This window comes from Acanthochromis polyacanthus, chromosome 4 (assembly GCF_021347895.1).
Source record: "Acanthochromis polyacanthus isolate Apoly-LR-REF ecotype Palm Island chromosome 4, KAUST_Apoly_ChrSc, whole genome shotgun sequence".
In the NCBI taxonomy this organism is placed as follows: domain Eukaryota; kingdom Metazoa; phylum Chordata; class Actinopteri; family Pomacentridae; genus Acanthochromis; species Acanthochromis polyacanthus.
Window position 1 is genome coordinate 8,513,898 of NC_067116.1, and position 24,064 is coordinate 8,537,961.

At 40.8% G+C, this 24,064-nt stretch overlaps 1 protein-coding gene across 1 annotated transcript in view; it reads right to left on the bottom strand.

Annotated features, from left to right (window-relative positions):
- The window catches only part of tut4 (terminal uridylyl transferase 4), a 46,518-nt gene extending 24,637 nt beyond the window's left edge, over nucleotides 1-21,881 (bottom strand). Inside the window, exons 1-10 of the mRNA XM_051947156.1 lie at nucleotides 21,734-21,881; nucleotides 18,643-19,198; nucleotides 18,404-18,555; nucleotides 9,877-9,993; nucleotides 9,587-9,764; nucleotides 8,176-8,264; nucleotides 8,001-8,052; nucleotides 7,677-7,746; nucleotides 6,452-6,578; nucleotides 4,629-4,748 (exon numbers count right to left, since the gene is read on the bottom strand). Of these exons, the coding sequence (XP_051803116.1) occupies nucleotides 4,629-4,748; nucleotides 6,452-6,578; nucleotides 7,677-7,746; nucleotides 8,001-8,052; nucleotides 8,176-8,264; nucleotides 9,587-9,764; nucleotides 9,877-9,993; nucleotides 18,404-18,555; nucleotides 18,643-19,198; nucleotides 21,734-21,736 (1,464 nt within the window). The 5' untranslated portion in view covers nucleotides 21,737-21,881. The remainder of the gene's footprint in view (nucleotides 1-4,628; nucleotides 4,749-6,451; nucleotides 6,579-7,676; nucleotides 7,747-8,000; nucleotides 8,053-8,175; nucleotides 8,265-9,586; nucleotides 9,765-9,876; nucleotides 9,994-18,403; nucleotides 18,556-18,642; nucleotides 19,199-21,733) is intronic.
- Nucleotides 21,882-24,064: the final 2,183 nt, after the last annotated feature.

Here is a 24,064-nt window from a genome sequence, read left to right on the forward strand (position 1 = left end):
GTGCTGTGGCTCTGTACCAGCTCTTCATGAGCAACAATCTTCAGGACACCTTCTCAGACTGTGTCTCTCCTGAACATCCTCATCACGACTCCAATGACGACAGCTGAATCTGAGAGGTGCTTCTCAACACTAAAAAGAATCAAGACCTTCCTCAGGAACACGATGTCGCAGGATCATCTTAATGCACTGGCCATGCTCTCTATGGAAAAGAAACTTGTCAGGGAGACCCCAGATTTTAACCATAGAGTCATTGAGAAATTTGCATGTCTCAAAGAGAGAAAAGCAAAACTTGCATACAAAAATTAACACAGATGTAGAGGTGCTGGCTTTAATCTCTAAAATGTGAGGATTTACTTTTTTGTCATTTAATAATGTAAATAGAAATGTCAGTTGACACAAGTGGCACTTTAGACTGAAAGCCTGTTGATTTTCATATGTTCTGAAATCTGAGGAATTACTGTTTTTCTTTATTTTCATTGTAAATATTTAATGTTAGTTGACAGAAGCACTTTGGGCTCACAGCCTAAGATAGGTTTTATTTGTCACATGCAGTTATACATAGTATAATGCCTAATGGTTTCAGTTTTTTTTTTTCAGGCAAAGTGACAAATTTTTATTGCTTTGATCTTAAATATGCAGATTTGCTGTTTTCTCATTGTCGTTTTCTCATTGTCATGTAAGGTTGTTAATGTAAAAGTTAGCTCATAGAAGCGCTGTCTGCTTTAAGCCTTATAGTTAGGGTTTTTTTTTAACAAAGTGTCCAATGTTTGTTGGTTTCACAGGTATGGATTTGTTTTTGTTTATTTGAGTACGTAAATATAAATATGTTGTTCCAAAGATTTTTCTGGACAGAAGAAGCACTTGGCACTCTTTGAAGCTGGAAAAATGAATTGTTTCCTTTTTTACTTTTGAAGTAAAAAATAGATTAGCATATTTATACATTCTTAATTTAATTGTAGAAAAGGAGATTTTAAGGGTTTGTGTGTACCAATTACACTTTATCTGGAGCAAATCATATCAAACACTGGGGAGATAAATTCAAATTCACTAGCTGGTAACATTTATGTGCATTTAATTGTCTATTTGACTCAGCAGTAGTGCTTAGGTGTACCCTCGTAGTGGTGCATAGTAATAGCACATCAAATGGCTGTGAACATAATTTACATCAATTCTTGTATTCCGGTGTTGCAGACTCTGCTATTTGGTTTGGTAAATTAAGTGCCCCCCCCCCCCCCCCCCAAAGAGAAAAATTCACCAGCCGCCACTGTCCAGAACCTTGATATGCTTCTTACGAAGCCACTCCTTGGTTATCCTGGCTGTGTGCTTCATGTCATTGTCATATTGGAAGACCCAGCCACGACCCATCTTCAATTCTCTGAGGGAAGGAGGTTGTTCCCCAATATCTGGCAATACATGGCCCTGGTCATCCTCTCCTTAATACAGTGCAGTCATCCAGTCCCATGTGCAGGAAAACACCCCCAAAGCATGATGCTACCACCCCCATGCTTCACAGTAGGGATGGTACTCATCATTCTTCTTCCTCCAAACACGACGAGTGGAATTAAGACCAAAAAGTTCCATTTTGGTCTCATCTGACCACATGACTTCTCTGGATCATTCAAATGGTCAGTGGCAAACTTAAAACGGGCCTGGACATGTGCTGGTTTAAGCAGGGGAACCTTTCGTGTTATGCATGATTTTAAACCATGACGTCTTAGTGTATTACCAGCAGTAACCTTGGAAACGGTGGTCCCAGCTCTTTTCAGGTCATTGACCAGCTCCTCCCGTGTAGTTCTTGGCTGATTCCTCACCATTCTTAGGATCACTGAGACCGCACGAGGTGAGATCTTGCATGGAGGCCCAGTCCAAGGGAGATTGACAGTCATGTTTAGCCTCTTCCATTTTCTAATAATTGCTCCAACAGTGGATCTTTTTTCACCAAGCTGCTTGGCAATTGCCCTGTAACCCTTTCCAGCCTTGTGGAGGTCTTCAATTCTGTCTCTGATGTCTTTGGACAGCTCTTTGGTCTTGGCCATGTTAGTAGTTGGAGTCTTACTGATTGTATGGGGTGGACAGGTGTTTTTATGCAGCTAACGACCTCAAACAGGTGCTTCTAATTTAGGAGGAGAAGTGGAGTGGCGGTGGACTTTTTAAAGGCGACTAACAGGTCTTTGAGGCTCACAATTCTAGCTAATAGACAGGTGTTCAAATACTTATTTGCAGCAGTATCATACAAATAAATTGTTAAAAAAAATCATACACTGTGATTTCTGGATTTTTTTTTTAGATTATGTCTCTCACAGTGGACATGCACCTACGATGAAAATTTCAGACCCCTCCATGATTTCTAAGTGGGAGAACTTGCAAAATTGCAGAGTGTTCAAATACTTATTGTACCCACTGTAACTGTGTCCTCCAAATGTGAGTAAAACCTCCAAAGTGGGAAACAACATGTCTGCCTGTTCAAAACAAATTACCGTCACAAAATGTGGACTTCATGTCTTGAACCAGGATACAACTTCAGTGTGAACAAGCATTCTTTTCTGGAGGACTGCAGTGCCACCATACCATGACCCCATATGTGGTTTAACAAGCACATAAGTAGCTACATCACTCACACAGGTGGTGACTCAGGTATTCACAGGTGTTCTGATTACACTTGATTTATTCTGCTACATTCTGGGCCCCGGGCTGGTTTTTACACTTTACCCCAGTGCAAAGAAACTTTTAACAACCAACTTCAAGTAACCTTGGTGAAGCTCTTCCTGTTATTGACTGTGTCATCTCACATTTGTAACTATGTGAGCCCTTCCTAACGAAACACAGCCTTCAAGGAAAAAAATGCTTGACTAAATTTATCTAAACATTACAGATGAGTTAATACCTTTTGATAGCGTTGTCTGCATTACAATTCTCTAGTGGTGCCACAAATGATAAATGCAGTCTTAGTTAAATGGGTCATATTATCTTTTATCTGAGCAACTAATGAATATAAATTTTACATTTTGAAGATATTAATGATTTATAGCAGCATCAAATTGTTTTGTTTCTCATTTTTATGCAAATGTATGCAGCATAGTGCTAAAAAAAATCCAATGAGATCACATAAAGAGCAGTGCATGGATATTTTGGGGCATACTTTGGGGGATTTTTTGTAGAGGCCTTTTTCACAAAACATGATACTAGTCACAGACAAATTATGTGGGTCCAGACAGACACTGTCTGTATGACACAGGTGGTTGACACTTACAGTTTTAACTGCACTGTCTAAAGGCCACTATACACTGTGTGATTTTCCAACGTCACAGATGAAAGATAACAACAGTGAAAGAATCATGGCAATATCTTTGGTCATGACTCTAAATCTGTGGTCCTACATTGCACTGTGAGACAGGTTCAAGGATGGTCGTTGTCATGGTCGTCTGACCAAAGACAAACTGCGATCGAATTCTGACTGTGAGAAATTTGGGGTGATCATCTCAAAGTGTGACTGCTGCTGTAACCAACGATAACTAACTAACCTACAGAAATGCAGGATGAAATGACGTACTGATCAGCGCAACACTGGCACTAAACCCAAACAGATGTGGGATTTAAACAAAGAAGACAATCTAGTGGAGTTGCGGCAGCAGAAGCTTTTTTTGACGAGTCCTCCAGCTCGCAACACAACCGGACAGAAAAGGACGAAGCATGGAAGGATATCGCAGCGAAATTGCAGCTCCCAGGTTAGTAGTCTAACATTAGCTGCTAGCAAACATACACACACCGCTGTAAATAGTGGAAACAGCACTTAGTGTATGTTATTAAATAAATACAAATCAAATCCTTTCATGTTTCCCTAGATTCCCTGTGACTGCAGGTGCTCCATTTATGCTTCGGTTGTTTATTTTTCAAGGATGGATGCCACACACTTATTGCGCATTCATGTCGACTCACATACATCGTAGGCTACGATTCAGCTGCGTTTTCATCGTACAATCTGCACACAGCAAACTTCACGTCGTGGCCAAAGATTACTAGATTCATGTTGTACAGTGTAGAAAGCTGTGAACTTAAAAAAGATTGTTAAAATCGCACAGTGTGTAGAGGCCTTAAGATGGTCAGTCTATTTCCCCATTTTTATATCAAAGTAGAGAGGCAGGGGGCAAAGACAAGTAAAAATGAGATATTTAGACATTTTATCAACACAGCCTTGTCATTTCTAATTCACAGTGCATTCCTATTAGTTTTTAATCAGATTAAGTAAACTGCCAGACACATGATGCTATAAATGAGAAAAGCTTTTGTTAGTTGTAGAAGAGATTTGGTGAATCATATTTTTTCTTTCACAATTTATTTTCAGTGCTCAGGTGTGTATTTATCTGAAGGTAATTGAATCTTACAGCCTGACAAAGGTTCAAAAATACACCCTATATGTGTGATTATTTTAACAATTGTAGTAAAAATAAAAAAGTGGTTCAAAACAGTTCCCTCTATTTCATTTCTTTTAAAAAAAATGACAAAGGTGAACCCAAATACAACACTCCTAGTTCACATATTCCTTTGAATTTTGCTACATAGCATTTCTCATCTCTCTTTCCAAACGGTGAGGAGGCAGAGTGACAGTTTTCTAAAGACAGTTCACCTACCCAACGGCCCAGGTACACAGGAAGAATGGGCTCTTTTCTCTGCTGAAGGAAGAAAATGACCATGAGGGCGAAGGAATACGAGGGGATGCCACCTTCAGCCTGGCAGTCAATGTGGCATAGCTGTGGAGATGAACGATAAAATGTAAACAATTCTTTCAGATGGTTGTATTTGATTGTAAAAAGGTATAACTGAAATCAACCTTTTCAAAGGTAAACTCCACACTCAATATACTCTAAATAGCTTGTCCTGAACATAATCTTAGGTTTGGCATTGTGGCATTTAGTGCGCACAGTGTATTTAAAATTAGTGAACAATCCATCAATAAATACGAAAGCTTTGCCAACATGCCTTTAAAATGCAACGTGTTTAGTACCAGGACATAATTAATTCTCCAAGGAGGCAAAGTGTGTGTGTGTGTGTGTGTGTGTGTGTGTGTGTGTGTGTGTGTGTGTGTGATTAGATTTTGGCAGCGATGCGGCTCATAGTCTGGATCCACGGATTTGTTAAAGATTTCTGTATCATTGCAGGATAGCGGTATGGCATCACTGTAACCATGACAACAAGCGAACACTACGTCAGCTGCCTGCCGAAGATCACATGATTGTGATCTTACCACAAATCGACTGCTGGTGACTTAACGGGACTTATCTGTCAAAAATCATACAAGAAACAAGTGACTACCATAATTTCTGGACTATTGAGTGCGCCTGAATATAAGCTGCACCCACTAAATTTAAAAAGAAAAAAGTTTTGTACATATATAAGTCGCATCTATCTACAAGCTGTAGGTGTCTACATTGTAACAAAGATTTTTTCAACTTTTAATTAAATATTTTTTTTCCCAAACAGTGCCTGTAACAAGGCAGTAAAACACAGAGTCAGTTCTTCATGCTGCCGACTCCAACGTCTCACCATCGATTCATTGATGCCAAGTTTATGTGCAGCAGCTCTATTTCCTTCTTTGACACGCAAATTGATTGCCTTTAACTTAAAAGCTGCATCATATGCATTCCTATGTGTGTTTTCCATGATAGAGTGTGCATGAAGTGCAAAATGACCGATTTGAAGAATTTAGTTTAAGTACGTTTGATTTAATTTGAACAGAGTCAATGGTCCACCGTGACCTGTTCAGTAACTTCATTATGATGCGACGAGGCTAAATGTTTTGGCAGCATGAAGCTCGCCTGAAAAAAATCTATACAGTAGCCACATCGTTGTATAAGCAGCAGGGTTCAAAGCGTGAGAAAAAAGTAGTGGCTTATAGTCGGGAAAGCACGGTAAATTGTGGGGGTGTTTCCGAGTCCCATCAATTCTCGCCGCCCGCTACATATTTAGGTCTCGCGATTCGGTATCTGTACATAACATACACATGCAGAACACACGCCTGTGTTCAGAGCAAGGTCATTTTGTTTGTGGGCACATCTATATTAAATGGTCACATTATATGAGGTCTTCATTTCTGCCACAAATTTTCTAAAGATTTCAGCCGTCAGAAATGATACAAAGACCGAGCAGTCTTGGCGGAGTACTGCGCTTTCTGAGCACTTTTTTTGTATTGAAACTGTACAAATAGTGAATCATATGTGTGGATAAATACACGAATGTTCATTCTCTTGTAATTCTCACCTTGTTTACAAGACTTAAAAAAGGTGCATTTTTATTCTAGAAAATCCCAACAAACCTGTTTTTGAATTAAAAAGGAATATCAGGACTAGCTGATACGCACCAGAACATTCTGAAAACAACTGAACACACTAAATCCTATAAGCAACTGATAACCATTTCTTTTTTCAGCTGATGTCGTTGCAAATCAGAGCCTTACCCTTGCCCAGTAACGGAAGGTCAGCACCAGGGGAACCAGTCTGGGCTCCAGTTTAGCCAGGGCTGCCAGGTGATTGGTGGTGAGACAAGCAACATCATTACCTGCGCTCACTTTGCACATCAGGCCACTGTGCCAAAAGAGAGCAGTGGAAAAACAACAACAAAAAACTGGATCAAATTCTCGAAATGACATGGAACCACAGTTTGTGGCTTCTTTTATTGCTGTCAGGGTCATTATCTGAAAAACGTATATGCAAAATATAAATAATTTAAAAAAAGAATAGATAAAAACATGCCCACACTAGAGTGCAGGCTTTATATGAGGAGCATCGCTGTTTCACTAGAAGACATTTTTGTGTGGCACCAAAGGAGAGGTCATAAAATAATGTTCTGCAGTGTGCAGTTCGAGGCCTAGCAACTTGATTTGTTTCTGTTTTTGTACATGCTGCACTCAATAAATTCGCAGAAAATACGCTGAGATGACAGCGCAACCTGACAATGTACAAAATATGAGTTTGGACACGAGTTGTTTTTTTTTGAAAATGGCACAATAAAAGTCTCCACTTGTGTGAATAGATAAAAAGTTTAACAAGACGCCAAAAGTTTAATGTTGCCATGGATACAGTTCCACAGTAGGCAGCAACATGAGGCCCATTTACACTATGGATGTACTGACAACTATTTGTTACACTGACAACAGCTAACCTTTAAACAGGAAATTTTGCACAATACTTTGCTGAAAGGAACACTTGTTCATGTGCGAAATCACACATGAAACCAGGTCGTGCTTTTACCGCAGCGCAACACAACGTAGTAATGTCCTACCGTAATGTGCAGTTACATAAGTAGTAAGTGTAAATGATCTAAACAGGCTGTTGTTTTGGAGATGGTACATTTTTAAGGTGCCAACTCACAATTGTCGAAACAAAGTCACGAGTGAACATTTAACAATTAGTGAGGAAGAAAAAGAAGCTCAGAGGAGGGAAGAAGAGGAAGCACAAAGAAAAGCAGAAGAAGAAGAAGAATGAATAAGAATGTAAATGATCTAAAAAGGCTGTTGTTTTGGAGATGGTACATTTTTAAGGTGTCAACTCATAATTGTCGAAACAAAGTCACAAGTGAATATTTAACAATTAGTGACAGAAAAATCAAAAAGATTGAAGGCATGCAGAGATGTAAAAATGACCAAAAAATGCATTCCACCAGTACAGGTAAGTAGTTCTTACCTGCTGACATCCCGACAGAACACAGCAGGAACTTTGGCATGAAAATCTGACTCAACCTCAGAAAATTCAGCTAAAAAGAGAAAACAGAATAGAGACAGTAAATGGCCTTGAAGAAAACCACAGAAACACAGATTTATGGCAGGGCCTTTAGATTACAAAATAGTAAGATTTATGAGGTCCTTACAGAGGCACATTTTAACCAAGTTCAAGACAAATGTAGGTAAGAAAATCAATGAAAGTTCTGCCAAGTCAAATCTGAAACTTCATGCAATTAATCATGGCTTGCATTAAGTTAAAATTATTAATGAACTTGGCAAATCTTACAGCTGTTTTTGAGGATTTCCAGCACTTGAATCAGGACTTCAGGTTGTGTCATCTGAAGAGACAAAAAGAAAGAGACTGTCATCTATGAAAACCAAACATTGCTGATTTGCAGTGTTCTCCTGTGTTAGTACAGTAAATACAACATGCTTCTGTGAAATAGCTCAGGCAGACTTACTGAGGAAGGGTAGGTGACGTCAATGTTGATATCACTTGTCTTGAAGGCAAAGCGGGTAAGACACGAACCATAGAGACGAAGAGAACAAGCTGGAAATTCAAAGAAAAAACATTGGAAGCTACTGCATAAATAAACACAGCCAAGCCCTAAATTAATCATACCACTGGCACATTTTGACTTAGTTACTTTTATTCAACCAGCAAGTTTTTTTTGTTTGTTTTTTTTTAAACCGGAAATGAAACAGGTTTCTCCCAAAAGACAACAAGACGATGTACAAGAGGCATCATTGTGGAAAAAATATTTCTCAGCTTCCATTTACATTTGAACAAAAAGTGTCCAAAATCATTCAAGTAAACTCACAGTCAACAGGAAAATCCAAGGTTCTATATTGTTTCAAACAGTCCACACTGTTCTGAAGCATCCTAATGACCCTGATTCAGGTAGTCAGCTAACCTCATTCTTTGGGAACATAAGGTTGGTGAACCTGACCAACCCCAGGTCATAACCCTAACCCCCACAGGCTGGCAGGCACTAGCCATGATGAGGGCATCACTTCATCCGCCTCTCTTCTTACCCTGATGCCCCCATCACTTTGAAACAGGGTAAATCTGGACTGATCAGACCACATGACCGATCACATTTGTTCCTGTAAGATGATGGTTCTCCACTATCCTTCAGGTTTTAATAATACGTTGGACGGTTCTCAACCTGATTTTAGTAGAAATCTCCTCAGTTGTTTGCTTGATGCAGGCCAATAATTTGATCCTTCTGAGACAGATTAACATCTTTTCCATGACCACAGGATTTGTCTTTCAACTTGGTTGTTTAAGAAATGAGAAGCTCCTCACTCCATCAGCTAGGATTAAATAAAATGCTGCTGCTGCTTAAACGTATTGATCATTGCAGTAATTATCCAACAGAAGGCTCTTACCCATTTGCTGGTGATTTTTATTTGGGTCAGACAGTGTGTGTGGTTTTATATATATATATGCATGTGTGTGTGTGTATATGTGTGTGTAGTGATGCAGAATAATTCACACTCAGAAAGATGTCCAACTTGTGACCAGCTGCTCCTGATAATGAAAGGCACTAAAACCTGGAAGTCAACAAGGATCTATTTTAACAGGACTTGAAATGTAAATGTTTATCATGAATTTGCCTCTTTTTACACTACTTGGTGGAAACAATAAGCCAGTTCTCAGCCTCAAACTCAGACAGCAAATTGTTTTTTGTCCTGTCCATAGTCTCATTGAGTGGCAAAGTAATATTCGCCGCAGAGGCCAACACATCAGACTTCTATGCTGTTCTTCCTTTGTGCTTACTGAACTACAGCTACGTTCAGCAACTACTCCTACTACTCTTGGACTACTACAACACAATGGAAACACTAAGTGACATCACAGCATACAACCTGAGAGATGCCTCTGTATGATCCCCTCCATCCTGATGACCATAGCCTTTCGAACCTCAAAGTCCTCTTCTGAGATCCCATGCTGTCTCGCTGTTTCTACAACGGCCGCATCCACGGCTTTCAGCTGGGCAGCAGAAGGGGGCGGCAGGGCACGCAGCTCATTTTCCTCCTGTTTCTCCTATTACATTACAACCACAACGTGTCAAATAATGAGTGGAAACCATTACTTCATGGCTGTTCAGGACAGCACTAACAAATCAAGCTGAGGATAAAATTTAAAATTCCCATACCATTATGTTCTTCTTGTGTCTCTTTTCCTTGATGTGTTTGTGTGCTCCTTGAATGTTCTCAATGTGTACAGAACAGAGCTTGCATAAGTATTGGTAGTTTGGATACTCAGGTGACTGCTGCAAAAACAAAGAGAGGAAAAGGCAGTCAGTTTATGTTCACTCAGTTTTTCACTTGGAAATTTGGGGACCTGTCATTTTTGCCCTCCAGGCAATCAGAATTACAACAACTAACACCACCTTCCCATATTAGGCAAAAACAAACCCCTTGTATGTGAAAAATATAGAATTGTGATGATTCCAAAGGATAGAAAGATGAAACGAAGTGAAATGGAAAATTTCCATTTTCATCATAATGTAGCAAATAAGCCAGACTTCCGCAGAGCATTAGTATTCACTTCATTTTGTCTTCTAGAAAACAGCGCTTCAATTATGTAGGGTCCAAAAAATACAATACAAAAACCAACGACACACTCAAATTATTTTAAGTGAAACTGGAGGTTTTTGGCTGGTCAATGCCATTTAAAAAAAAAAAAAAAACTATTTTTGAATCAATCCATTAAAGTGAAAAAGCAGCGATCTGATGGTTTTCTAACCTGAACTTTCCGACTTTTCTATGGCGGCTGTTTTACCAGTCCAGCCTGAGTGAAGCTGAAAGCACATAAACTCTAATCTGAAGCATTCATTAATCGTAATTATTTCACGTGGCAGTCCACACTTGTCACAAACAAGCTAAAATGATTATTTTTTCCTTATTCAGTACAGAACTGCGTCTTACAGAATGGGCCCTCTGATGCATCTAGAATGTAAGTGTCTCTTGTGTGACACTATTTTTTCAAGAACATACTACATTTCATTTTAATTTTTTTAGCAATTCTAAATTAAATATTTAAAATATAAAAGTGGCAAAATAACAAAACACAGTTTTGTAGCCAATTCTTGGCTAAGCTTTTTAGCAAACAAGACGGTGATCTGGTGTGATCTAAATATTCCCTCAGTCATTACTTGATACAACTAGAAAAGCACTCAGACAGCGTAGCACTCTTCCAAGGCTGTTCATTCCTCCTTATGGCATTGTCGGATATGCAGCACATTTTTTTTAGAAATGCAGCATTTGTTTATTAGTTACTGATTATCAGAAATCGTTGCAACATAGCATGTGGTCATTTAATAGAGATGTGTTATGCATGTGTGTGTTATGTACAGGTACCGAATACGTAGTGACCGGAGGGAATTGATGGGACTCAGAAACGCCCCCCACAATTTAATCAACTGTTCCTTGTATCATTTCAGATAAGTCCCGATAAGTCCACAATGATGGATTTGTAGTAGGATCGCAATCATGTGATCGTCAGCAGGCCGCTGATGTAGTGTCCACTTGTTGTCATAGTTACAGTAACACCATGCCGCAAAAATACAAAATACAAAAATCTTTAACAAATCCATGGATCCAGACTATAAGCTGCATCACTGCCAAAATCTAGGCACTTGGTTCTTGTGTCATTTCTGACCCTCCCTAAAAATTTTATCCAAATCCGCTGGTCCATTTTTGAGTAATGTTGCTAACAGACAGACAAACAAACCAACGCCGATCTTCACATATCTCCATTGCATTCCTTGGTGAAGTAATAATTGGGTATGTGGTTAGATGAAAAGTTATCTTCTAAATGTCATTTTGAGGAACTGACTATGAAAGCCAGGTTTCTTTCTTCAAAATAAACATCGCCTTTTGTAGCAGTAGATGCTGATTATATGGGAAACATTTTGACTTGTGCTTGACTATTCTGATATGAAGCTTACAAGCGTGTCGCTGCCCATACCCTCAAGCTATTCAATACTGCCTATCACAGCTCTCTTAGATTAAATACAGGTGACAGTTTCAGAACCACCACTCGAAGGAAACAACATTATCCTTTTTAATACTGGCTGTATTAAATGCAATCTTAAATAAACCACCGTGCTACTTATTACTTTAAGGCTGAGAAACATGGGCTACCAGTGTCATTCACAAGAAAAGTCGGAAATATATGAAAAGCATAAAGAAACTTTCCCTCTTCAGTGGACAAAAGTGAGGACATCACTTTAAATATCAAACTCTTTCCAAACACAGGCATGTCATTGGGAAATTACGAAATAAGTGAATCCTTGGAAGCGAGGGAGCGGAGCGACCGAGTTGGGGGAGGGTTTGTGAGGGGGGCGGGGCCACCCTCCCATGCAAGAAACTTTTGAAATTTAAAGACTGAAATGGTGCATTCTGGTGAACTCTGACACCTAGAATTCTTTAAACATGAAGGCTTAAAAAATGTCTGTATGGGACCTTCTAGGCACCCCCCAAAACAGCACAAAGTCATGTTAATGTGATGAAACCAAATATTTATACTGGATTCAAATTTGAATGAGCCACATGAAGTCATCACTATGTGTGCTTTCTGATCGACCATGGGAGTGAGCCTCTTCTGTTGAGGAACTTGTGGGGCAATGCCACTGGGTTGTTGCAAGTACACACTACTGATCTCGTATGTTTGGTCCTGTTGTCGCGTCTCTTCCCTCCGCCGGGTGAAAAAATTGCTGGGCATTTGGTGGTTAGAGCGCTTTTCGTACAATTACCTGGCATAATTTTTCGTTTTCATGTGGTCTATCAGCGCTTGGCATCCTCTGTCGCTGTATTTTGTCTCATCATCGCACACCATGCACCTCGCTTTCCCAGCTACATCTAACTTTCGATAATGCTCTCCAATCGTTGTTTCCAACTCGTGCTTTTGCCAGCGCACTATTGACAACTATGTGCGATCCAACCCTATACCCCTTACACCTCATATTTTTTTTTCTCATCGAATTTGGGCGATTCACATTGGGTCTCAAAATTGATACCTCGATACGCGAATTTTCACGTATCCGCAACCAAATAACATGCCTGCAAACATCATTCTGAAATTTAAAGCTAAACTATCAGAGTGAAGTAACAATAAGGCTTCTTTAGGCTTCAAACCCTCACAGTGTAGTTGGGCTTCAGTTGTTTAATTGGAGCATGTTCTGTAGATCAAACTTCTAGTATGGTATATTTACTGAACTATTTCACAGTCAAGCTCTAGTATACATCACCTGCAGATGTTCACTTACCCTTTCAAAACCAGCTACGGACAACTATTTAAATCAGTTAATCTGTAACTAAGAAAGGATTTTTTATTAACAGATTAATTGTTCTACCTAAACAATAACATGAATAGTTCCCAAAGCTTGTGGTGACATCTTCAACAGTCATGGCCAGAAAACAGTGTGCTCAACACTGTTTCAGCACTGTGTGGTGTCGTTAGCATGGCTTCTGCTTCTGCCTCTTCCTCTCCCTCTCTTTCCCTCTCCTGCTCAGTGTGCCACATGTTTAGTTATTCCTCTGCCTCCTTTAGTGATAACGATATGTGTAATAAGTGCAGCCTTTTTGTAGTTCTGGAGGCGAGGCTCTCCGAATTGGAATCGCGGCTCCGCACCATGGAAAATAACCCGCTAGCAGCTAGCCAGGCCCCCTTAGCCGGTGCGGACCGCAATAGCTTAGCTAGTGTAGCATCTGTTAGCCGTCCCTTAGCAGCGCCCGAACAGCCGGGTGGATGGGTGACAGTTCGTAGGAAAAACAGTCCTAAACTCAAGCCTGCTGTCCCGGCTCACCACAAACCGCTTCATGTTTCTAATCGTTTTTCCCCGCTCAGCGACACACTCGCTGAGAAACCAACTCTGATCATTGGCAGCTCCATAGTCAGAAACGTGAAGCTAGCGACACCAGCGACCATAGTTAAATGCCTCCCAGGGGCCAGAGCGGGCGACATAGAAGCAAATTTGAAACTGCTGGCTAAAGATAATCGTAAATATAGTAAGATTGTTATTCACGTCGGCGGTAACGACACCCGGTTACGCCAATCGGAGGTCACCAAAATTAGCGTGGCATCGGTGTGTACTTTCGCCAAAACCATGTCGGACTCTGTAGTTTTCTCTGGACCCTTGCCTGATCTGACCAGCGATGACATGTTTAGCCGCATGTCGTCGTTTCGCCGCTGGTTGTCTATGTGGTGTCCATCAAACGACGTGGGCTTTATTGATAATTGGAGCTCTTTTTGGGGAAAACCTGGTCTGATTAGGAGAGACGGCATCCATCCCACTTTGGATGGTGCAGCTCTCATTTCTAGGAATATGGCTGATTTTATTAGTACTCCTAAAGCATGACAACCCAGAGTTAAGACCAGGATGCAGAGCTGTAGTCTTACACACCTCTCTGCAGTTTCCTCACAGCTGTCACCCTCCAGTAATTCAGTTAACTTTATTGAGACTGTGTCTGTCCCCCGACCACCAAAATTCAATAAATTACACAAATCAAAAATATACAAAAGAAATAGTAACCACAAAAATTTAATAAAAATTAATACCACTATTTCAACAGAACACAGAGACAGGAAAATTAAATGTGGTCTGTTAAATATTAGATCTCTCTCGTCTAAATCTCTGCTAGTAAATGAGTTGATAACTGATCACCAGATTGATTTGTTCTGTTTGACTGAAACCTGGTTGCAGCAGGAAGAATTTGTTAGCCTAAACGAATCAACTCCCCCTAGTCATATTAACTGTCATATTCCTCGAATCACAGGCCGAGGAGGAGGAGTAGCAGCAATCTACCATTCTAGTTTAAAATTGAACCAGAGGCCTAAACCTGATTACAGCTCATTTGAAAATCTCACTCTTAGTCTCTCTCATCCAAATTTGAAAGCTCAGAAACCAGTTTTATTTGTTGTTATATATCGTCCTCCTGCTCCTTATTCTGAGTTTTTATCTCAATTCTCAGACTTTTTATCTGAATTAGTACTCAGTTCAGACAAAGTTATTATTGTGGGTGACTTTAACATTCATGTTGACATAGACAGCGACAGCCTTACAACAGCTTTTAATTCATTATTAGACTCAATTGGGTTTTCTCAACATGTAAATAAACCAACTCATAGTTTTAATCACACTCTTGACCTTGTCCTGACTTATGGCATAGAAATTGAAGAGTTAACAGTATTTCCCCAGAACCCTCTTCTTTCTGACCATTTTATGATAACATTTCAATTTAAAGTAAAGGATTGTTTAGCAGCTGAGAACAAATATCATTACAGTAGGTGTTTGTCTGACAATTCAGTATCTAAATTTAAGGAAATAATACCCTCACTGTTTACTTCAGCAACATTTACTGATAAATCAGAAGGCAATTATTATTATTTTACCCCCACAGAAGTGGATTATTATGTTAATATTGCTTCAGCCTCACTGCGTACAACTCTTGATAGTGTTGCACCTGTAAAAAAGAAAGTTATATCTCAGAGAAGACTTGCTCCTTGGTATAATTCCCAGCTGCGGACTTTAAAGCAGGCATCCCGAAAGCTGGAAAGAAAGTGGTATTCCACTAATTCAGAGGAAGTGTATGTGGCTTGGAAAAATAGTCTAGTAATATATAAAAAAGCTCTTCGTAATGCCAGGACAACTTATTATTCATCTTTAATAGATGAGAACAAGAACAACCCTAGGTTTCTCTTTAGCACTGTAGCCAAGCTGACAAAGAGTCAGAGCTCTGTTGAACCTTGTATTCCTTTAGCTTTAACCAGTAACGACTTCATGAGCTTCTTTACACAGAAAATAGTTATGATTAGAGATAAAATTAATCTGGCCCTTCCTACAAATGTCACAGATGCTTCTGAATTGGCTGTTAGACCTGATGAATCTTTAGAATTCTTCACTCCTATATGTCTCCCTGAACTAATTTCATCAGTTTCTACATCCAAACCATCAACATGTCTTTTAGATCCTATCCCAACTAGACTCTTCAAGGAGATTTTACCTTTAATTAATTCTTCAATGTTAGATCTGATTAATCTCTCTCTAGTAACAGGCTATGTACCACAGGCTTTTAAGGTTGCTGTCATCAAACCTTTGCTTAAAAAGCCCACTTTAGATCCAGATGTGTTAGCTAACTATAGACCGATATCCAACCTACCATTTCTCTCTAAAATTCTGGAAAGAACAGTTGCAAATCAATTATGTGAACACTTACAAAGGAATAATTTGTTTGAAATGTTTCAGTCAGGCTTCAGAGTGCATCATAGCACAGAAACAGCTCTAGTGAAAGTTACTAATGACCTTCTCATAGCATCAGATAATGGACTAGTCTCTATACTTGTTTTGTTAGATCTTAGTGCAGCGTTTGACACAATCGACCACAACATTTTATTACAGCGTCTAGAACATTCAATTGGCATTAAAGGGACAGCACTGGACTGGTTTAAATCCTACTTATCAGATAGGTTCCAGTTTGTGCATGTCAACAATAACTCTTCTGAGCATACTAAAGTTAATCATGGAGTTCCTCAGGGTTCTGTCTTAGGACCGATACTTTTCACATTATACATGCTTCCTTTAGGCAATATTATTAGGAAGCATTGTATTAACTTCCATTGTTATGCAGATGACACACAATTGTATTTATCTATGAAGCCAGATGAAACTGATCAGTTAGCTAGACTGCAAGATTGTCTTAAGGACATTAAAACCTGGATGACTTTTAACTTCCTACTGCTAAATTCAGACAAAACTGAAGTCATTGTATTTGGCCCCAAACATCTTAGAAACTCGCTTTCAAAGCAAATAGTTACTCTGGATGGCATCACATTGGCCTCCAGTACTACTGTGAGGAATCTTGGAGTTATTTTTGACCAGGACATGTCCTTTAACTCACACATAAAGCAAGTCTGTAGGACTTCCTTTTTTCACCTGCGTAATATTGTAAAAATCAGGAACATTCTGTCTCAGAGTGATGCAGAAAAATTAGTTCATGCTTTTGTTACTTCCAGGCTTGACTATTGCAATTCCTTATTATCGGGTTGTCCAAATAGTTCTCTCAAACATCTACAGTTGAGCCAAAACGCTGCTGCGAGAGTACTGACAGGAGTTAGCAAAAGAGATCATATTTCCCCTATACTTGCTTCTCTTCACTGGCTTCCTGTTAAATCCAGAATAGAATTTAAAATCCTTCTTCTGACATATAAAGCTCTTAATAACCAATCTCCATCATATCTTAAAGATCTGATAGTACCTTATTATCCTAGTAGAACTCTTCGCTCTCAAGCTGCAGGCTTACTTGTTGTTCCTAGAATTTCTAAAAGTAGAATGGGAGGCAGAGCCTTCAGTTATCAGGCGCCTCTCCTGTGGAACCTGCTCCCAGTTTGGGTTTGGGAGGCAGACACCCTCTCTATTTTTAAGACCAGGCTTAAAACGTTCCTTTTTGACAAATCTTATAGTTGGGGCTGACTGGGTGACCCACAGGGGTTCGGCTTGTGTCTTCATTTGCACAGCTGACTCCTTCTTGGACGTCCCTTCGTTCTGCCTCTCGTCATGCTGCTATAGGCCTAGGCTGCTGGGGGACTTTTCTTGACGCACTGAGCCCTTCTCTATCTACCTTTACATTTAATATGTATACCGTTATTGCAGTACATTCACTCTGTTTCCCCCTGTGCTATTTCTCCGAGTGTCCCTGGTCCCAGAGCTGGATGCTTCAGATCTGCGGTTGATGTTCCACCAGCTGGTCCAGTCTCCACCATGTCCACTGTGGGATGCTGTTGCTGACCTTCCTCCAGCCCTCTGCTTCCAACTCCCTTTTTCCACCAGTCAACTCTGCATTGCCTTCACTATACTGTTATGCTAACTTACATACTGTTTGAATTTTACTGCTAGCTATATATGGAGTATGTTTAATGTCAGAGCCGTACATCATAAGAGTAAATTATGAGTCAGTTTTCAATGTTAGCTTATACTTTGTCTGTGTCACATATCCTGTCATGCATGTATCCAAATGTGTGTTGTGTTTTCCTTGCTTTCCCACCCCTCCCTCTTCTCCCATCCCTCCCCCTTGCCCTCTTCTGTCCTTCTCAACCCGCCCGGCCAGCAGGCAGATGGGTCCCCCCTATATAGAGCCGGGTTCTGCTCGAGGTTTCTTCCCTGTTAAAAGGGTGTTTTTCCTTGCCACTGTCGCCTTTGGGCTTGCTCTGGGGGTCAGGCATTTGGGTTCTGTAAAGCGTCTTGAGACGAGTTGACTGTAATTGACGCTATATAAATAAAATTGAATTGAATTGAATTGAATTCAACACTTCAAAACCAAGAGTGTGTTCAGCTTACAAAGTGTAAAAAATCGAGAAAGGCAACAAAATCTCACAATGGAGAGGATAAAATTACCTGGGCATGTTTTACTAACATGAAACTTTAAAAAAAAAAAATCAATATATTATCAAAACTTTGTCTGCTTAATTTTCTTTCTGTCCCAGAGCAATTAGTTGAGAAATCACTACAGCACAGCAAAATTAAAGCATCTTAAAATAAGCTATGGTAGTGAATGTTCAGGAAAGGCCACTGTTTACCTCGTACATCTAACTAAGCGTGACAATTAATATCTAAGGTCGTCTGATAGACATTCAGTCACAAACAATGCTAGACATCAGGCAGAAATGAACCGTTTCCTTACTTTCAACAGTCGGTGGATGTAGTCTCTGTAGAGGCGTTCCTCTGCCTGTCGGAGGCCCAGCTGTTGCTCTGTAAGGGGTCCTTCCTCCACAGTGGGCCTCAACACTGTGCCCTCTTCAACAGGCTGATGCATCAATGCGGCAGCTTTCACCACTAACATAAACAAAGCAGTTCACTGGAGATGCATTTGTTAAAGAAGCCTTAATCATCTGAGAAAAAAAAAACACATTTGTAACTCACCATGGGACTTTTCCTTTGCTAGGGCTCCAGTGGAGCTCTTGGCCTGCTCTGTGAGGCCTTTCTCAGGTGTACTAGGCACTACAGGAGAGCTGGGCTCTCTGTTCGCTACAGGGCTGCTGTCTGCAGAAAGAGACGCCCTGGAATCAGGAACCTGTGCCACCAGCTGCTGTTGAGAGCCTGCCACTCTTCCTTTGCCTCTCTCACCAGAACTCGTTCTTCCAGTCAGCCGAGTCAGCCTGGAGGTTCGTCCTCTCCTCTTGTCCTGGGAGTTTTCTGCAGAAGTCTTGCCGGGCCCACGGCTAAGCAGGCTGCCTATGTTGTGTTCATCCTTTGCAGCAGTGAGGTTTTCTTTGCTACGGGGTGCAGACTTGTTACGCTCTCTCTGAACAGAAGTCTCTTTATTCGACTTCTCGCTGGACCAAGCTTTGGCTCCTCTGGGCTGAGATTGTTTGACTGATTTTACTGGACTTATGGACTCGTCCATCCCTCCTGTCCTGCTGCTCTTGTCCCTGGTCAAGTCAACAGCACACTGAAGATGACCAGGGAGGCAGACCACCTGAAATTTAGACAGAAAGAAATCATAGCTTTTAGTCTAACTATTAAAATTACAGAGCAAAGAATACTGTGATCATATTTTGGATGTAACCTACGAGGCTCTCCAACAGTAGCATAAAGACAGTTATCTACTAATAGAGAGAAATCTCCAGCAGTCAAAAGAAGATGAAGTTTTAATCGCTGTGTGAATCATCATACAAATTGCCTTGATGTCACTTTTGAATTTTTTTTATAAAGATTTAAAAGCGGCCTGCAGGGGACCCCACAGTCAAGAGGCCAAGGAGAATAATACATGGGTACAAATGTCTTCATCAGTGAGTTCCTGGTTTGACTCCACCATGTGAAAATAGATAATCAAATTACAAAGGGCATTCTTTACTAGCATGTTGTGCCAAACTTTAATTCAAAAGAAGAAGAGGTGTAGGTGTCATTTCTAACTGATTTTGAGTTTTCTACTTGAACAAAATTGTGTGCTTTGAATTTTTAGGGGGCTGATTACATTCTGTTGGAAGCAGAACATGGAGAAGTTTTCACTTCCACAACACAGCAAAGTGCTTAAATCAACAAGTTCACTAAATCAGACTCAAATATTTTGGTGTGAAATCAATGAAAGCCTCAGTGACAGATGTTTTCTCAATTAGAGCACAAAAAAATCCCACATGATGTGTAATCCCTACCTATTTGAAATTTCTAAACACAACTTTGCCAGTTGGTTGCACAACAGCAGAAAGCATTGTCACGGTAAATGGTCTGTATTTATATAGCGCTTTACTATACCTGCAAGGTACCCAAAGCGCTTTACATGATACGTCACATTCACCCATTCACACACTGATGGCGGAAGGGATTAGGTGTCTTGCTCAGGGACACCTCGACATGAGCACAACGGGCCGAGGATCGAACCAGCAACCCTCTGGTTACAAGACGGCCACTCTACCCACTGAGCCATGCCGCCCCACGGTACTTCAGTTTTATGAGGCTAATGCTGCAGTTAACAATGATTTTAATTACTGATTAACACTTGGACCATTTTCTAAATGAATAACTTTGTCAATATGTTTTCAAGAAACTAAAATGGCATTATATCATACTTGTGGTTGTCTTCAAATGGGAATCTGAAGAACTTCATTAATCCCTGCAGGGAAATGGTCTCGTACCAGATTGCAGAAGTCACAAATTTTACAACTTCAGGAGAAAGATGAGGAATTGCTTAATCTGATGGCAACAGTAGGTCAGGGTCCTGTCACCTCCGGCAGGGCAGCCTACAAACGGAGTGAAAGTGGAAGGAGTCTTGTCCCGCGTGACATAACTGGAGTCCCCGGAGACCATGAAGACTACACAGATTACATGGAACGATGATGACTTGGGTATGTAGTTTAGAACCTAACACTTAAGTATGATAGCGACAGAAACATTGCTTCACGGGAATGAGACCAGGATGGCATCACCTGTTGTCAAAAAGCAAACCACCTGCCTCTTTTTATAATGCAACCACAGAGCTGCTGAGCAACAGTGGCGCTGTTGAATAAGGCAGTAGTCTATAAACAGCATGTCCAGGGATAGCATAGCATGCTACAAGTCTCGTTCTGGCCCATCAGCAGTCCAAAACCAAAATATATTTTCAGACAATTTTCAATTATATAAAGCAGACAAAACCAGCAGCAGTAGAATTTTTTATCAAAATAATCTGCAACAAATTCAACTAATTATCTGTTCATGAACAAATCGTATTACTGGCTATTCATTTTCAAACGCTTTTCCCTTCACCATCACTGTAAACTTAATGTTTTGCATTCAAGACTGTTGGATAGAGTAAATCTGAATATTCTGTATATTTCGGATAAGGATTTCAGAATATGTGTGATTGGTTTTAATTTTATACACACCTACAATTATTGTGTTTGATGTTTAGCATTTGTCAGATTACGTATATTGTTACTTTTTCTAAAGTGGACTGTAAATGAAAGAAATTTATTTTAAATATAAAGGGACTTTGGTTCTGGTGCCACTTTGTGGTCTTGAGCAACATTCTGCAAACTGCATTATCTGATTTGGTCCACATCAAAAGTTTTTGCAGATCAGCACTAAAAGATAGATTCAAAGGAAAAATCTCTGAAAATTCAACTCTTGTAAAATATAAACAAAGGCCTTTCATTAAAGTGTTGTGTTGCAGTTTGTGTTGTTCAAACATTTGAACACTCAGATTTTCATTTCTACTGTCAAATTATAGGTTTCAAATACACGACATTGCTCTCCTTGACTACTAGCAGTCTGCAGCCCTGAAAATACCCGATCGGCGGTAGTCTATTCTGTGCAGAGCTTTCCCCGTGCATCTCCCCTCCACAGCCGGTGTTAGGGATGATTTAATCAGGTACTGGCAGGTTAGGGGTCGCAGACATCATTAGTTATGGCTACCGTCTTGTTCAGGTAGTTCAGGGGAAAGAGACTTGGACTTACATCGTTCACTAAACTTCCAAAACAGAAAAGAAAAGTAGTGGGGTGTGGGCACAATTGTTATCGACTCAAAAATGCTCACCATTAAAACCAAAATGTGTTTCCTGTGTTATGGGGAGGGCTCTCGTTGACTTCCTGGGGACTCTTTGCTGAGCCGAGGCTGCTGTTTGCCGTCTCCGTCCGCTAACTACCGTTAGCTGCAGTGCCCGGTCGTCCGGCTGAGCTGCTAGCTCTGGAGCTACGAGAAATAAATAATACTGGCACTCAGCTGCCACATATCAGTAAGTCATTAGAAGAGAACAGAAACACTTGGAGCATTGCAACACACAAGAGCACGGACTAACTTACTTTCGAGCACCAAGGTTGATTACGGATTATTGTCTAGCTGTCTCCATGATTCTGCTCTACATAATGTTTTTCAAATCCCACGGCCCTGGTAAAAACAGCAACCATTGACGCCATGTTAATACACTACCCCGCTGCATTGTGGGAGTGCCTGTGATGATGAAGAGGGGCGTGTAACGTGCTGCGTTCAGGAACGGCTCGGAAACTCTACAGCGGCGGTGTCAATTTGATTATAGTTCAGGAGCCACGTTCAGCCCAATTTGATCTTAACTGGGCCCTACAAATAACCACAAGTCGTATTTTTCCTTTGTTTTACTGCCAAAATGTTCACATTTAAGGAATTTTGTTTTTACAAAGCATCATGAACGACCTGAAATTTCTTAAGAAAATTAAATTCAATTTCAGCAGCACTATGCCTCAGTTTTAGCCTAGCCGTGCTAGACCCAGGTCTGAAGACGCAAGGGTCTAGGAACTCTTGACAGGGAGGGAGGCGGGCAAAAAGGTTGTCTTTCAAATCACTCTGCAGCAATTGGGTAGGTATACAACCAATCAGCGCAACGAATAGGCTGACGTAGTTCCTAGAGCGCCGGAAATCAGAGGATGCGGGAGTTCGGTGAAGCCTTATTTATCTTTCATATCTTATCCTTTGTTTATCTTTCAAGTTGAATTTTAGCTTCAAATCTTTAAGGGCTGTGACCAAAGCCGAGTCGAAAGATAACTGTGTATTGTGCGCAGTCATCTTCTTGTCTATCCTTGTTTCTATGGCTGTTTCCGGTTGTTTCTGTCAGAATCGTCGCGCCTCTGTCACTGTTGCCAACTCCTCAGTAAGGAAAGTCGCTGTTGGCTGTCTTAAAAGTCGCTAGAAGTCGCTAAATGACGTCATCGCCTAATTAGCATATTTCCCAGTTTGCATGTAATTGTAATCAGTGTTGTAGGAGAGAGGAATAACATTGTGGAAGAGACCAAAAAGTGATTATAAAACACCCAAAATATGTTTTTGTACTAGAGGCTAAATGCTGTGGTTTATTTTAGCATGACAATGAAGAACCATTTGCGTTTATATTAGGGATGGGAATTTCGACTAATTTCCGAACCGACTAGTCGCCAATAAAATTAGCGACTAGTCGGTTCGGAAAACTTGCAATTTAACCCTTTAAGCACCAAAGTGGCAATATTGCGACAAGCAACATTGCTGAACATAATAAGCCATAGCTTCAAATATACTGCCTCGTGTGCCTCATGTACTGTACACCAGGAGATGGCGGACATCTGGAACTTCAATCTGAGCATCAGTTGTGGGCGTGTTTTCATTCAAAGTTTTGGAGTTTAGAGTTTGAAAACCGAGGAGACGAGACTCGCCGTCGGAGCGTATCAGAGCGCAAGACGGCACATTTTAGAGTGAGAAAACTCACCATACCGAGAGGTCTGGTCAACGCTGACAAAGTACTTTGTCAAGTAATGGCTTACTCATATTCTGAAGAGGAATATTCGCCCTCTGATGAAGATGTTCAGTCGTCCACTGAGACAGAAAATGCGGCTGCGTCTGTGCGTAACGGCAGCGGGTCGGTGCGCCATGACAGTCCACGAGCAGCACATACTGGAGCCGATGCTTTGCTTCGGGGTGGCAGGAAGGGACGTGGCGGGTGTAGCTGGAGTGGTCAAAACACCGCTAATGATGAAGGGGATAGCGGGGGTTGAAAAAAGAGACAAGCATATGCTACTGGCAGGATCAACCAGGTAGCCCAGACAGGACGAGCGTGCGGCCGCCCGAGCGTAGAGCTGCATGGCAGCGCCCGGTCGGGGGGTGGGGCAGGCACACTAGCGTTTAACCGACTAGTAAAATACTAAACGTTTAATAAATGAGTCGGCGGTTAAACGATTAAACGACTAGTCCGCACATCCCTAGTTTATATGGCTCCGTAAGTCTGGATGGGATCTGTAGTGACTGCGCATGCGCGATTCATCTATCGTCTGGCCGCGGAGTGATGTGGCTCTCCCCCTCCCCTCACTGGGACTGCTGCGGGGTTACTGGACTGACAGCCTGTGCTCTGGGAGGGGGAGAAGCTCA